The sequence below is a fragment of the Microcaecilia unicolor genome, chromosome 9, assembly GCF_901765095.1.
Source record: "Microcaecilia unicolor chromosome 9, aMicUni1.1, whole genome shotgun sequence".
Classification (NCBI taxonomy): Eukaryota; Metazoa; Chordata; class Amphibia; order Gymnophiona; family Siphonopidae; genus Microcaecilia; species Microcaecilia unicolor.
The window spans coordinates 165,578,169-165,595,588 of record NC_044039.1 but is presented as its reverse complement, the minus strand read 5'-3'; the positions used below and the strand labels follow the sequence as shown (position 1 = coordinate 165,595,588).

At 41.9% G+C, this 17,420-nt stretch overlaps 1 protein-coding gene across 1 annotated transcript in view; it reads right to left on the bottom strand.

Moving 5' to 3' along the window:
• The window catches only part of LOC115477653 (prostaglandin D2 receptor-like), a 68,494-nt gene extending 51,438 nt beyond the window's left edge, over window positions 1–17,056 (bottom strand). The window contains exon 1 of the mRNA XM_030214673.1: window positions 16,157–17,056. Within this exon, the coding sequence (XP_030070533.1) occupies window positions 16,157–16,954 (798 nt within the window). The 5' untranslated portion in view covers window positions 16,955–17,056. The remainder of the gene's footprint in view (window positions 1–16,156) is intronic.
• Window positions 17,057–17,420: the final 364 nt, after the last annotated feature.

Below are 17,420 nucleotides of genomic sequence, written 5' to 3'. Positions count from 1 at the left end.
TCTCAAAACCCTGGCCAAATCCAAGGCATTTGGCCGTGGGAGGAGCCAGCATTTTTAGTGCACTGGCCCCCCTGACATGCCAGGACACCAACTGGGCTCCCTAGGGGTCACTACGGTGGACTTCAGAAAAGCTCCCACATGCATAGCTCCCTTACTTTGGGAGCTGAGCCCCCCAACCCCCCCCCCCCCAAAACCCACTACCCACAAATATACTGCACCCACTAAAACTGCTCCAGGGACCTGCATACAGCCTTTAGGACTTATTGCTGCTGTATAACTTTGGCACACCAGTTCACACCTGAAGACTAATCTCTCTGAAAAAGTCCTTTCTTGAAATAACCACGTTTACTCACAGTTAACTACAGATCAGAGGTTGTGCCCCACTGGCAAAGAGTCCCCTGGTACTAAGATTAGCAGTAGGTCAGAGCTGGCACAATGGTGTACAATGCCCTCTTTCAGCACCATTCAAGGAAAAAACTACGTTCTCTAACGTGGGGCTTACAAAAATGGCCACTACCGCATGGACTACAACAGGAAACAAAACAGGGCACAATCTGACCCAGTAAGCAGGGGGAAAGCACCAGGGGAGTAGAGCCTACCAACTACCAATACCTACACCCACCACAATGATTTGCTGATGTGACTCTGCAGTGCAAATAACAGAAAACGTGTCACACTCACCCCAGAGCCACATCACAAGCAGGAAAAGGCTGTCAGAGGACAGAACACATTCTGCTGTCATGGAGGTGGGTACGGCATTTGAAGCTGGCATACAGGCTGGGAAAAAAAGTGTTTAAAGTGGGGTTTCTTTGGTGGGAGGGTGTTAGTGACCACTGGGGGAGTACGGGGAGGTCATCCCCGCTTCCTTCCGGTGGTCATGTTTGGGCACCTTTTTGAGGCTTGGTCGTGAAAATAAAAGGACCAAGTAAACCCAGCGAAATACTGCTTAACGCCGTATTTTTTTTCCGTTATCGGCAAAAGCCGGCTATCTGGTAGCAACGCCCATACCCGCCCATGTCCCGCCTTCACTTCGCCGCCGACACGCCCCTTTGAACTTTCGTCAGCGAGGCGACGGGAAAGCGGTGATGCTGTCAAAAAAAGCAGCTTTCGATTATACCGATTTCGTCGCTTTTCCGAGATCGCCGGCCATCTCCCGATTTGTGTTGGGAAATGGCCGGCGATCACTTTTGATTATGAGCTGGATAGTAACATAAAAAACATAGTAACATAGTACACGACGGCAGAAAAAGACCTGCACAGTCCATCCAGTCTGCCCAACAAGATAAAACTAAATAAGAAAGTGCAAAACCCCTAAGAGAGAAACTACACTGGCTCCCACTCAAGGAACGCATTGCATTCAAGATCTGCACGATTGTTGACAAAATCATTCACGCAGATGCCCCAATCCACATGCTAAACCTTGTGGACCTGCCTCCCAGAAACGCCTTAAGATCAGCCTGCAAATTTCTCAATCTACACTTCCCCAGCTGCAAAGGACTAAAATACAAGCTGACACACGCCATCACCTTCTCCTACATAAGCAGGCAGCTGTGGAATGCTTTACCTACAGCCCTGAAATCCATTGATGAAATAACTAACTTTGGCAAATCTCTGAAGACACACCTCTTCAACAAGGCCTACAAAGAGGACCCATAACTTTACAAAACTACTTCACCAACCCACCCAATTATTAAAGGCCACCTTCTACACTATCCTGCTTAACACCTTCCTTCTCTTTTCCCTTACTTAATCTAATTGTACATTACTAATTGTAATTGTACATTACTAATTGTAAGTGTACAGATACTAATTGTATCTGACATACTGGAATGAACATGTCATAACAAAACTCTGTAAGCCACATTGAGCCTGCAAATAGGTGGGAAAATGTGGGATACAAATGCAATAAATAAATAAAATAAATAAACTCATATGTGCTACTTTTTGTGTATACCTTACCCTGATTTGTATCTGTCATTTTCCGGGCACAGACCGTATAAGTCTGCCCAGCACTGTCCCCGCCTTCCAACCAGCCCCCCCTCCCACCACCGGCTCTGCCACCCAATCTCAGCTAAGCTTCTGAGGATCCATTCCCTCGGAACAGGATTCCTTTATGTTTATCCCATGCATGTTTGAATTCCGTTACCATTTTCCTCTCCACCACCTCCCGTGGGAGAGCATTCCAAGCATCTACCACTCTCTCCGTGAAAAAATACTTCCTGACAGTTTTCTTGAGTCTGCCCCCCTTCAATCTCATATCATGCCCTCTAGTTCTACCGCCTTCCCATCTCCGTAAAAGGTTCGTTTGCGGATTAATACCTTTCAGATATTTGAACGTCTGTATCATATCACCCCTGTTTCTCCTTTCCTCCAGGGTATACATGTTCAGGTCCGCAAGTCTCTTCTCATATGTCTTGTAACGCAAATCCCATGCCATTCTCGTAGCTTTTCTTTGCACCGCTTCAATTCTTTTTACATCCTTAGCAAGATATGGCCTCCAGAACTGAACGCAATACTCCAGGTGGGGCCTCATCAACGACTTATACAGGGGCATTAAAACTTCTTTTCTTCTGCTGGTCACTCCCCTCTCTATACAGCCTAGCAACCTTCTACTTACAGCCACCGCCTTGTCACACTGTTTCGTCGCCTTCAGATCCTTAAATACTATCACCCCAAGATCCCTCTCCCCGTTGGTACCTATCAGACTCTCACCGCCTAACACATACGTCTCCCATGGATTTCTACTCCCTAAGTGCATCACTTTGCATTTCTTTGCATTGAATTTTAATTGCCAAACCTTAGCCCATTCTTCTAGCTTCAGCACATCCTTTTTCATGTTTTCCACTCCCTCCCGGGTGTCCACTCTGTTACAAATCTTAGTATCATCTGCAAAAAGGCAAACTTTACCTTCTAACCCTTCAGCAATGTCACTCACAAATATATTGAACAGAATCGGTCCCAGCACCGATCCCTGAGGCACTCCACTACTCACCTTTCCCTCCTCCAAGCGAATTTCATTTACCACCACCCTCTGGCGTCTGTCCATCAACCAGTTCCTAATCCAGTTCACCACTTTGGGTCCTATCTTCAGCCCGTCCAGTTTGTTCAAGAGCCTCCTGTGGGGAACCGTGTCAAAAGCTTTGCTGAAATCTAGGTAGATTACGTCTATAGCACATCCCTGATTTAATTCTCTAGTCACCCAGTCAAAGAATTCAATGAGATTCGTTTGGCATGATTTACCTTTGGTGAAACCATGTTGTCTCGGATCTTGCAATTTATTGGCTTCCAGGAAATTCACTATCCTTTCCTTCAGCATCGCTTCCATTACTTTTCCAATAATTGAAGTGGGCTTACTGGCCTGTAGTTTCCAGCTTCTTCCCTATCACCACTTTTGTGAAGAGGGACCACATCTGCCGTTCTCCAATCCCACGGAACCTCTCCCGTTTCCAATGATTTATTAAACAAATCTTTAAGAGAACCTCTCTGAGCTCCTTTACTATCCTGGGGTGGATCCCGTCCGGTCCCACGGCTTTGTCCACCTGTAGCTTTTCAAGTTGTTTATACACATTCTCTTCCGTGAACGGTGTTATATCTACTCCATTTTAATTTGTACTTTTGCCAGTCCATCGCGGTCCTTCTCCAGGATTTTCTTCTGTGAAAACATAAAAGTATCTATTTAGCAAATTTGCTTTTTCTTCATCTTTATCTACATAGCGGTTTGCAGCATCTTTCAGTCTCACAATTCCCTTATTTGTCTTCCTCCTTTCACTAATATACCTGAAGAAAGTTTTGTCACCCCTCCTTACATTTCTAGCCATTTTTTCTTCCACTTTCGCCAGACGTATCTCTCTCTTGGCTTCTTTCAGTTTCCCCCGATAATCCTCTCCGTGTTCGGCTTCTTGAGTTTTTGTGTATTTCAAGAACGCCAACTCCTTAGCCTTTATTTTCTCGGCCACTTGCTTGGAGAACCATATCGGTTTCCTTTTTCTCTTGCTTTTATTTACTCTCCTTACATAAATGCTTGTGGCTCTATTTATAGCTTCTTTTAGCCTGGACCACTGTCCTTCCACTTCTTGTTCGTTCTCCCAGGCAATCAGCTCCTTCCTCAGGTATTCCCCCATTTTACTAAAATCAGCACGCTTGAAATCTAAGACTTTGAGTTTTGAGTGGCCGCCCTCCACTTCAGCCGTCATATCGAACCAAACTGTTTGATGATCACTGCCGCCCAGGTGGGCACCCACTTGGACATTTGATACACTATCCCCATTTGTGAGCACCACATCCAACGTTGCTCCCTCCCTCGTGGGTTCCATCACCATTTGTCTGAGCAGAGCACTTTGAAAAGCATCCACTATCTGTCTACTTCTTTCCGATTCCGCAGATGGAACCTTCCAATCTACATCCGGCAGATTGAAATCTCCCATCAACAGAACCTCTCTCTTCTTTCCCAATTTTTGAATATCTGCGTTCAGATCTTTATCTAGTTCCTCTAATTGTGTCGGGGGTCTGTAGACAACACCCACGTGGACAGAGGTTTCATCCTCTCTTTTTAAGGTGATCCATAATCAGATCTTCATCTGTTTTGTAGAAGTTTACCTTTTAGATACACAAATGGATTAGAACATGTTTCAGGGGGAAGTGGTTTTATTAGTCAAAATAAATATTTTGTTTCTTGCAGATTTCTTTTGTTTATACATAAATGGGCTAAATAAGCCCCTAATGCAGCCCATATTGGTTTTCTTATATTTTGTTCTTGTGATAACTTATACTGTGCCAAAACTGAAAACTCTTATCTCTGTCTGGTCGGTAATAAAAGGAGTTCATTGTGAACACTATCCACCCTAAAAGGTTGTTTTGTGGCTGTACATGAAGAATTATGATATTGACTAAATACATGTATGTGTGTGTCCATAGTCCTGCATCCTAAGTTTATATAATCCTTTCAAGAAATCCAATCTTTTAACTTATTAGTGGAGCATAACCGCAGAGTCATGGTATGGTCAAATTTTCACTATGGTAATACTAGTGCCCATCTAAGGAACAGTCAGGTTATTTTGAGTTAGTCTGCACTGGACCAAACTTGCTTTCCTTGTGTCATCACTATCCAGCAGGTAGGCAGTGTCTTAAAAGACATAGGATAAAGGATTTTTTTTTTACATTAAAAGAAGGTAAATTTGGATGTAAGGATTGTTTGATAGCACGCTCTCTCCCCGGGTATAGCCAGCTCTGCAAAAAAAATTTTTTTTTTTTTGGGGGGGGGGGGGTGCAGAGGTAGGGGGGGTGCAGAGTTGGACCAGGGAGAGAGCCTGTTAAAAATTTACCAGCACACCACTGCTAAAAGCCCACCTTTTTGATGTTGCTTTTAACTCCTAACTCTTACTCACTTGTTCAGTACCCATGTTTTATCATTCCCACCTTAGTAATTCCCTTATCCCTTATTTGCCATGCTTGTCTGTCCTAATTAGATTGTAAGCTCTGTCAAGCGGGGTCTGTCTCTTCATGTTCAAGTGTACAGCACTGCATACGTCTAGTAGCACTATAGAAATGATAAGTAGTAGTGGTAGTAGTAATAGTAGCATGACATCTGCAAAAAAGGTTCATGCAGTATTCTTTTTCCCTGTTAGTTCTTTTGACTCCCTGATTTTCAAGTATAAATAGAAATGAAGATAGGGGGCTAACCCTCTGTGATACCATAGCTGCCAAGCTACCCAGTTCCAGAAGGCAGTCCTGGTTTTGAACTTAGAAGCCAATGCAGTGGGGTATTTGTGGTCCCTAATTCCGTCCATTGAAATCTGTGCTTCAGCTCCCATAATGCATCAGGATGATGATGTCTGCAATCCAGGATTGGCTTAAAATCTCCCTCCTGGAACCGATTATCATGACAGCTCTATGATGCAGCTGTAGACCATTTAATAATGGGCTTCTGGTCTACAAATAGGGGCATAATCAAACGGGGTGCCCAAGTTTTCCTGAGGACGTCCTCGCAGGACATCCTGGTGAAGGGGTGGGGAAACCCGTATTATCGAATCAAGATGGGCGGCCATCTTTCGTTTCGATGGAAACAATTGTATGTCTCATAGCTGGCTGCACAATTCTGATAAATTACAAAAAATCAGGAAGAACAAATCCAACAAACCAAGTTAAACCATAAACTCACTATAATAAACTTGGGTTCAAAATAATTTATCTTTTTTTATATATGCACTTTAAAAAAAATACTATAAAGTGCTTTAAATTGTTTTAAATGTGCTCAGACCATACCGTTTACACCCATTATATCCCCAAGAGGAATATGTGGTGGTGTCACAATGGAACCATCATTGCATATATGATGTTCCACCTCCTAATATTTGTGTATGTACATACAGCTGAGCCCAAGTAGATCTTAATCACCGGTGTATGCGTATATCTATAATACATATGTATAGGTCATAAACTACTCACATTAAATACTGTTAGACTTGAGCTCAAACCCCCGCCCATAAATTATGGTGCATTCCATATTACCATCTGATACATGGATAATAACACATACAATTCAACATTTGTTTGAACCTAAAGGAGGTATATGTTAATTCATGACACCCTGATCTCACTTCCCCCACATATCTTACATAAACCAACCCACTCTGGCGGAGTGAGGAAGGGTTCCAGAGGCGATCCCACCCGGGGGATTTATGATGCCTGTAAATTGGTTTAAAGGATTAGTATTTTTCCCTTTCTGATGAAGGCTTTTGAAACTCGGCCAGAGTTAAAGGGAGCAGTTATTATGATGGCAAGATTGGAATGGATGAATGATATGTGATTTTAATGAAGCACAAGCACAAGCACAATATACCCCAAGGGAAGTGAAATAATTATGTGAATGTGTGTGTATATCGCATTGTGGGTTGGTTTATGTAAGATATGTGGGGGAAGTGAGATCAGGGTGTCATGAATTAACATATACCTCCTTTAGGTTCAAACAAATGTTGAATTGTATGTTTTATTATCCATGTATCAGATGGTAATATGGAATGCACCATAATTTATGGGCGGGGGTTTGAGCTCAAGTCTAACAGTATTTAATGTGAGTAGTTTATGACCTATACATATGTATTATAGATATACGCATACACCGGTGATTAAGATCTACTTGGGCTCAGCTGTATGTACATACACAAATATTAGGAGGTGGAACATCATATGTGCAATGATGGTTCCATTGTGACACCACCACATATTCCTCTTGGGGATATAATGGGTGTAAACGGTATGGTCTGAGCACATTTAAAACAATTTAAAGCACTTTATAGTATTTTTTTAAAGTGCATATATAAAAAAAGATAAATTATTTTGAACCCAAGTTTATTATAGTGAGTGCACAATTCTGATGACAGAAAATTTCTATACAAAAAAGGCACAATAAGATGGTATGTGTTGTCTACTGGAAACTTTGTCAATATTACAACATTGCTGTACCAAAGTAGTACTGAGATCATGACCCTAAGGGGCCTTTTTACTAAGCCGCATAGGTGCCTACACGCACCCAACGTGCATCAATTATGAGTTACTGCCCGGCTACCGCGTGGTGTTTGGGGTAATTTCATTTTTGACACACATATGCTAGGTGCACCAGAAAATATTTTTATTTTCTGGCATGCGGGCGGTAATCATCATCATTCTACGCATGTACACCATTACTACCTGGTTAATGCATGAGACCTCACCGCTAGGTCAATGGCTGGTGGTAAGATCTCAGAGCCAAAATGGACACGCGCCAATTTTCATTTTGCCACACATCCATTTTCGGCAAAAAGTTTTTTTAAAAGGCATTTCTTTTTACAGGTGCACTGAAAAATGATTCTGCATCTGCCCAAAAACACGCATCTACACTACTGCAGGCCATTTTTCAGCATGCCTTTGTAAAAGGGCCCTTAAGAGAATGAAATGAAGAAGTTATGATGACCAAGGAAATCCCCATCTTGACCAGTAAAATGCTAGATGCAAAAAAATCAGATCCAGTGGTAAAAAAAAAGAAAACGTCAGATTGGCATTGTGTGTCAGTGCCAAGTAATTACTCTGTGAATCATATGGAGAGAAAAGATCAAGTACCAAAAAATGCAGTCAGAGATCAAGAAAAATATGGCAGAAAGATACATTTTGGGTGCCACAGGCTTGATTAAAAGGAATTTTCAAACACATCTGGATAGGCTGCCTATACACCTTACATCTTAGGAACTCCAGAAGGAAGTTCTGTTTGGCATAATGCAAAATACTACTTACCAGTAAATTTACGAGACTGAAATCGTACTCCACATGTCCTGGCTTAGGAATAAGGCTCATTGCTGGTAGGGAATGCACAATTTGGAGACATTGATTCTTTAGGAATACATTAAGGTCACCTTTTTGCTAAATTCCTTCCACCTGTGAATACCACCAAATTTTAATTCTGCCTCTGTACTTCCTAAGACAGACATGTTTTGTAGATTCCTATGTTTGTTTAAATATTAAGAAAGCAGATATATATTCTTTTTTTCCACTTTATTTTTATTAGCAATCTTAAGGCCTTTTTTACTAAACTGCTCTAGCCATTCCCAGTGCGGCAGATACACAGCAGCCCATTCAATCTGAATGGGCTGCATCACATTTGCCGCACGGGATTCACTAGCGAGGTTTAGTAAAAGAGACTTTTATATTCTTACAAAAAAACCAACCTTTGCATTGAAATATTCATACCCTAATAATAATATAAAAAGCAAAAAAACTATCCGTTCATCAAACTTTTACATAGGGCAGGAATATAGTCCATAATATAGGTAAATCCATGAATGACTTATTTACAAAAAAAAAAAAAAAAGAAAATGCCAGGAACACACATCTTCTTATATATTTATCCCCTATTTACCACTCAAATCTGGAAAGTTCTTACAGAGAGTTTAAGAAACCATGCAATTGAATAAGATTTATTTATTTATAATTTTCACAACAATACATTCATATCACTATAGATGTAGGATTTAGGATAAACAATTAAGGAAAATATATCATCTCAACATTTCTCACAGCAACATAAAAAATGGTGAGAAGGAAAAAGAATTTATACATATTGACCACCATAATTATGGAACAAGATATAAGAAAATATAGAAGAAAGAAATCAAATCATCAATCAGAGTGGAGAGCGTTATTCGCCCACTAGAAGGTACAAACAGTATCCTATCCTATGTGCTCATTCAGGCTTGAACATTTCCCTTTTCCTTGGCTTTTATAAATTCAGCCAATTTCCTTGGATCCAAGAACCCATAACTAATATTATTAATTGTTATTAGACATCTACAGGGATATTTCAAGATGTACATTCCACCCAAGGCGAGAGTCCTTGGTTTTAAGGCCAAGAACTCTCGCCTTCTTTTCTGGGGATCCCCTGTTTAAATCTGGGTAAATTTGTATTTTCTCACCAAAGAAACTGGCTTGCATATTTTTAAAGTACAATCGAAAAACATTATTCCTATCAACTTCAAAAGCGAAGGAAACTAACAAAGTCAATCTTTGTGTTACTATCTGCAAAGAATTCTCCAGAAAAGCCGTTACATTTAAGTCAGGTAATGGTTCTGGTAAAGCTGGTTTTGCACCAAAAATATATTGTGCCTTGACAACTGGTGGAAAGGCTTCTTTAGGCATATTCAAGACCTCTCCCAAGTATCTCTTAAACATGTCTACTGGAGGTATTAAAGGAACTTTAGAAAAATTGAGAAGTCTTAAATTGTTTCTTCTAGCCTGGTTGTATAGGTATTCAACTTTTTTAACCAGAATTTCTTTATCTTTCATCATTAGACTTGTTAAATTATGCAAGGCTTTAACTTCCTTGTCCAAAGTCCCTATCTTCTCTTCATTTTTTTGAGCTTGAGAAGTGACAAGAGTTTGTGATGTTTTAAGAGAACACAAATCTTCTTTTAATATATCCGTTACCTGGACTAGGTTCCTGTTCATGGCCTGAATGGCGTCCCATAGGCTCTCAAGAGTAATTGCTGTTGGTTTTACAGCTTCACGTATATCCACGGAAGCCAGCCCCGATCCTCTGGCGGAGGTAGGGTTTTCCACCCCACCTTTCCAGGTAGCAATCGCCGCTAGGGTCGCCACTGTTGCGGGTCTTCCTGTGACTGCTTGGAGGCTTGACTTACCGGTCAGCTCAGCAAGCTGTAATCCCGCTACAGGTATAATGCTTCCGGGTCGTAGAGGCACAGCAACTGAATGCAGACTTAGCGAAGCCCCTTCGGTACTGCAGTCCAGCGTACCACCGTCGGAACTGACCTTCGTAGGCGTCTGCGGCTCAAGTCGCTGTACTCCAAAACTCTCAAGCGTTGGCTGACGGGGAGTGGAGCACATGGGAGCAGAGGAGGCTTGCAACCCCGTTTTCCCCTTCCTTTTCCCCATGATGTCATCGGGTAAGGCTGAATTCCACCGAAAGCTTAGCAGGTATCAGGAGCTCAGCGACTAACATCCTCCCTGGACGCCATCTTGTTCGACCATTGCTCCGAATAAGATTTTTTAAAATTAATTTATTACATTTGTACCCTGTGCTTTCCCGCTCATCGCAGGCTCAATGCGGCTTACATAGTAACAAGAAAATACAATCTGTAGTATCAGAATTATGGTAAACAAGTGGCAAGGGATTACATGCATCTGTATATGAAGAGAAAATATTTTATCCATGTGAAAATGAATCCTGCAATCTGGCAGGAGGAAACACACTTAATGTTATCACAAAATTCTGGCATGCTCTCTCTCTCAAATCACGCATTTACAAGGAAAACAAAGATGAAAATGAGCACCAGCAATAACATGTGTTAATGCATTGCCAATAATTTTTCCATCTGGAAAGATTTGAATCTTATTCCCAAGAAACTTCACTCCAGACATGCGAAAATATAATCATAACAAGCCTCCCTATCTTGGAGGAACACAAATGAAACAAGTAATTTACTTCTAGAAGTTCTCTTCTTCTGTTCTGAAAAGAACGGAGACAACCAAACTGTTTACAGACAGGTCAAGTGGCCCTTGTGCATCATTCTCCTGCCTTGACTTGCAGGACATATGTATATAGTAAATCTTTAAGGAAGTAGATATTTATTTATTTGAACTTGGATGGATGTAGATTCTTTGAACCCAAACAAGAGGATAATTTGAAGCTGTACTTTTCCTGTGACACAACAAGATCAAGGAGTCAGAATTCATTTTGGTCTGGACAAATGGGCAAAATCAACCTTTCACAGTGGAAAATGGAGGAAAACTGAAAAGGTCTCCCAGTCAGAAGGATATAATACAAAAAGAGCATGAGCGGGGAAGGGCATATAAATACCTAAGAGCAGAAGAAGGTACAATAATCCAGTACAAACAGAGCCAGCGTTGGGGAGGAGGGTGCAAACAGAACAACTGCTAGGGGTCCCATTCTACAGGGAACCCTAAGCCTGTTTGAAGCTGTAGAACAGTGTTTTTCAAGTCCAGTCCTGGAGTACCTCTTGCCAGTCAGGTTTTCAGGATATCCACAATGAATATGCATGAACTTGATTTTCATACACTGCCACTATTATATGCAAATCTCTCATGCATATTCATTGTAGATATCCTGAAAACCTGACTGGCAAGGGGTACTCCAGGACCGCACTTGAGAAACACTGCTGTAGAACACCCTCTCACTCCTGCCCCTTGTGGCTAGACCTGCAGAATGGCTGCCGTGACCCCTTGTGGCAGCTTGCAGTACTACATGGAGTACTGTGAGCTGCCGCAAGAGGTCACAGCAGTCATTCTGCAAGTGTAGCTGCAAGGGGGCTTTGCTCCTGCCCCCCAATGACTCCACTAAGACCACCAGGGAAGCAGGAGCCTGCATAGCTAAGTGGGTGAAGTTATGAGAGCTTTTGAGCTGTACTAAATTTACCCATTTAGCTATGCAGGTGCTGGCACTGAATATTGCCGGCACCTGCATAACCCCCAGCTCCTCCCCAATACCACCCCCAGTGTCACCCAGACCTTCCCACTTTTTTGTTGGGCAGTGTGTATGGATATTCAATGGCACTGGCTGGCTAAGTGTTAATAAATATCCCCACTCAGGCTCCTGTCCGCTTAAATTGCCTTGGATATTGACCAGAATGTTCTTAGTATTCACATTTATCGGTGCTATTTATTTATATCATTTCTATCTCACATTTTCCCAAACAGATCAAGCTCATATGTGGCTAACAGATCATTGAATTAACAGTACCAAAAAGGAACTTGAGTTGTATAAAGTTAATAATGAAGCAGATAAAACAGTAAATGACATCATATATAGTTTTGATAAGAATTATAAGTAGATATCAGATGAAAGTTACAAAAGAGATTGGTATAAGAAGTAAAACAGAGCGAAAAGCAGAATGATTAATAGTGTTTATAATGTTTAGCATAAGTTATTGAAAGAGTTCATTACTGAGAAATTTCTTGAATAGAAAGACTTTGAGGATCTTCCTGAATTTCAAATAATTAGGCTACCGCCTGATTAGTTTCAAGAGGGAATTCCACCACTTGGTGGAACATTGGTATGGAAACCTGACGTAAAAACTGACTTATAGCTCACTTTTTTGCAACTAGGGTAATGGAGGGTTAAATAGTCTCTAGATCCTGGAAGAGCATTACATAGGGGGAGATCAATCAATGGTTGCATATCATCGTGGGTTAAACCGTATAAAGTTTGAAACACAAGTTCAGAGTTTGAAGGCTATTTTGGGTTTAATTAGGAGCCAATGTAATTTCACAAGCAGGGGAGATGATTTCGCAAACTGGGTAGCCTTAAAAACTATTCTGGCTGTGGTGTTTTGAGCTGTTTATAGTTTTTTTTTTAAATGACGATTCTTTGCAGCCTGCATAAATGGCACTACAATAGGTAACATGTGATAATACCAATGATTTTGTCCATGTGAAGATTTGAAGTACCTTTATTATGTGAAGCTTGCAATGAAAATTTATCACTCTACATCTCGGATGCATGATCATTTTATAGCTCTATCATAGGTGTATTTGTGAGCCAAGTTTCATTATTGCACACCCAGCAATTTGTCATAAACAGCTCTATTTTCTTTTTTGAAACTTTGGTATACAACAGCATCAACAGCCCTAATTCCCAAAAAAGTGCTGAAGCACTGTTCCCACTAAGCTGAGCAAGAGTCCTCCGCCTGCCAGTGGGGGGTGCTGTTTCACTCACATTTCCAATAGTGCAGGACTCCAGGGAACCTGCCTGCTCCCAGCAATTGAAAACACAATACCGAAGCACCACTGGCAGCAATGTAGTTGGATGACCTGCTCAGCTTAGAGGGAACAGTGTGCTGAAGTATGAACGCAAATGGCTACAGGTTTTCATTCTTAAGCTTAGACAAAACGTTCTGATGCAAGGAAAGAATGACTAAGAACTCACCAACATAAGGAGAGAAAGAAGCAACAGAATTTGCAAACCAGACAAATGCAGACTCAGTAACACTGAGCTGAAAAGTCACAAATTGTGAGCTGGGTATGACATGCTGATGGCAGAAAACCTGCACACAATGACATAGTTGTGCCGGGAAAACACTGGGAAGGGCGACGAAAGTGATAAAGGGGATGGGACAATTTCCCTATGAGGAAAGGCTAAAGCAGCTAGGGCTCTTCTGCTTGGAGAAAAGGCGGCTGAGGAGAGATATGATAGAGGTCTATAAAATAATGAGTGAAGTGGAACGGGTAGACATGAATCGCTTGTTTACTCTTTCCAAAAATACTAGGACTAGGGGGCATGCGATGAAGCTACAATGTAGTAAATTTAAAATGAATCGGAGAAAATGTTTCTTCAATCAACGTGTAATTAAACTCTGGAATTCGTTGCCAGAGAATGTGGTAAAAGCGGTTAGCTTAGCAAAGTTTAAAAAAGGTTTGGACGGCTTCCTAAAGGAAAAAGTCCATAGACCGTTATTAAATGGACTTGGGGAAAATCCACTATTTCTGGGATAAGCAGTATAAAATGTTTCGTACTTTTCGGGATCTTGCCAGGTATTTGTGATCTGGATTGGCCACTGTTGGAAACAGGATGCTGGGTTTGATGGATCTTTTTGTTCTTTCCCAGTATGGCAATACTTATGCACTTAAGTACTTAAGTCTCTGACACAAGCAGCTAGATGCAAAAAAAAAAAAAAAAAAAAAAAAGCACATTGTGGAAAACAAGAAAAGCAGGAGAATAACATTAGTAATAGAAGAGTTGATACCAAGTGACTATTCTGTTAGGAAAGAGAAGATCCTCCATTATCAACAAAGCCAATCAGAGACCAAAAAAAGTGGAAAGATAAATTGCCCCAATTGTATTGGTGCCACCAGCCTGATTAAAAAGAATTCAAAGTGCTCTTTGTAGTTTCCCTGCTTAATTTGGGAGGGGGGGGGGAGGAGTAGGTAGATCATATTAGCAATGGGGGGGGGGGGGGAGACTATTCAGCACCAACACTTTGAAACATTTGAGAGCAACACCTACCCCCCCCCCCCCCTCCATCCCTTCAAACTTTGCCTGTGGTCACCTGTTATTTACTGCAGGAGGCTCTCTCTGGCACAATGTAAGTATTGTAGATTATCTGAGTGCCACCCTCCTCTCAACCTAACCTGAGGTAGGAGTGAGGTTGATTCCTGTTTTACATTGTGCTGAAGAGATTTACCCCTTAAGAGCTTTCCTTGATTTTGGAATCTGTATAAATGCAGCTGTTCAGAACTTGGACACAGCCTAGTGTGCATGAGCTGTCAAGTATTTATGTTCAATTTTCTATATTAACAGCTAGGTTATTGACCGTAGATAGTTTAAGATTTCCATGCTCTTGGGGTTTTGTCTTAGAATCTCTCCTTGCTTATGGGATTATTGAAGTTTTCTTATTGCATTTTTTTCTTTTTACATTTCTACCCCTCTTTGAAAACTCGCTAGTTCTACTTCAATGTTTAAATAATATTAGCGACCATAAATTAAAAAAAAAAAAAAAAAAGGAACTGCTTTTAGTAATCTGGCCATTGTATGGCTGTTCTTGGAATGAAAATGACAGAAAAAGTTCTAGAGCACATCTTTCATTTACAGAACACTGTAAAATTTAAATTTTCGTTGGCATAACACTTGGCCATATAACTTGTAGGGGGATACAGTTGTCGACCTGGGTCTTCTTTTCTGTACCTGTTCAGATCTTCAACCTTAAATGTGTTACCTACGAATAGAGGCTACACATTTCAGAAAAAGAGTCTGGCTGAATATCCTCCTTCAACTTTAACTTTCAGTACGGGATTGCCCCACCCCCACAAAAAAAGCCCAGCCACTGAGAAGACACCCTGAGCAGCGACTTAACAAATAGATGGCATGCTATTCAATGCTACACAACTCTACTTGCTCTTCAACCAATGCCACTATACCCAACTAGCAAGTAACAGTGGAACTGCTGAACAATTTGAAACAATAAGAAGGAAAAGGACTTCAGTGGCTTAAGTCAGGTCTAGAGATAAGCTCGGACTAATGACCTGCCATACTTCTTCAGGAGTCCAGAAAAACCTCCTTTAATTGAGGATATTATCAGCATATTTTTAAAAGCATTTTTGCTAGTTGTTTTAATTATTGACAGTTTAAACTGTCAAAATAAATTGAAATCTCCCAGGCACTTATCTGAGACAAGACTGCAACGCTCAACAGGGGTAGGTAGGTACCGTTAGTGCTGCGCAAATGAAAAAACACTCCCGGTAAAGCTAGCGTGAAACAGCTGTTGAGCGTTGCAGTCTTGTCTCAGAAAAGTGCCTGGGAGGTTTCAATTTATTTGGGCCGTTTAAATTGTCAATAATTAAATCAAAACAAATAGCAAAAAAAATGCTTTTAAAAATATGCTGATAACATGCTCAATTAAAGGAGGTTTTTCTGGACTCGTGAAGCAGTATGGCAGGCCATTAGTCCGAGCTTGTCTCTAGACCCGACTTAAGCCACTGAAGTCCTTTCCCTCCTTAGTGTTTCAAATTGTTCAGCAATTCCACTGTTCCTTGCTAGGTGGATATAATGCTATTAAGTGCTATAATTGTTAATGCACATCACAGCTGAATATCATTACAAGGAAAAAAAACTCTTTCTTGTGGTTTAATACAAAAAAAAAAAAAAAAGACATGGACTTACTATGAGAGGTAAAGAGCAAATAGCGAATAAGGTAGTCATGAGGGCTAAAAGAATAAAATGGTCAATCGCTTTCACGTCGGTCAGCCGGCTACTTTTCTCCGTTGCTTTTACATGTTTTATGCTGTTCATTCTGTTCTGTCTCTGGTACATACGGAGTAGGTGTTTCATGACACTCACGTTGCAGAGTACCACAACTAGGACCAGCAGCCCCATGACCGTGCCATACATCAAGGAGAAGCCAAGGACCCTGGCGCTAGGCTCAGTCATTCTGATAAAGCACCAAGTGCCAGGGCAGTACTGCACGTAGGTCCCGAAACCCAGGAAGGGCATCCCACAGAACAGACAGCTAAAGACGTACACTGCGGGCGCTGTCAGAAGTCCAAGCCTCTTGGTGACCAGCCTCCCATAGAGGTACGGGTGGCCCAAAGACAGCCAACACTCCAGAGCCATGGCCAACAGGATGAGCATAGAGCTTAAGCCGAAGAAAAGCATGAAAAAGGCAAAGAGGTCGCACAGCCTTCGGTTGTCGGTCAGCTCCAGCATGGTCTGGTTCTTAGCGTAGGAGACCAGCACCATGGGGCTCACCAGGCATTTCCCCAGCAGGTCGGTGATGGTCAGAGCCGTGACCAAGACGTAGAAGACGGAGCTGCCCCGGTTCTTGAAGCGCAGTTTGTGTAGCCACAATATGAAGAGAGCGATCAGGTTGCCCAGGAGGCCGGCGCTGAAGATCAGGAGGCTGGGCACCATCGTGTGCCCTGCCTGGGGCACCTTGCTGCTCGTACACTGGTAAAGGGCCATGTAGAAGTCTGGTGCCTGCTCCGAGGGAGAGGACAAGAGGGCACCTGAAAATCCCAACCAGTTCACTGGTTTAGAGTCCCCTCAGGCATGGAGGGTTTTTTGTTTTAGCTTTGCACGGCCTCACCCACACACCCCTTATCAGCAAACTTGCAAGAAAGTGTGAAGCCCAAAAAGGAGTTATCAGCTGAAAAACACCAGCGTGTAAACTAGGGCGTTTCTTCCAGAGCTTCTGGAGAGGTGCCAGGTCTGGGGGTTTGAAGAGAAGAAAGAAACCCTTGCAGTTTCGAGAGGGGCAAACGGCTTTCGTTATTCGTTCATTGTAAAGCTCCTTTGATTAGGGACTGTCCTTCATTGTTAAACTGTACAGCGCTGCGTAACCCTAGTAGCGCTTTAGAGATGCTGGGACGATGAACGAATACAATCATTGGTTCCTTCGCTGTGAAACTCTCCTGATGCTGGTGGTGGC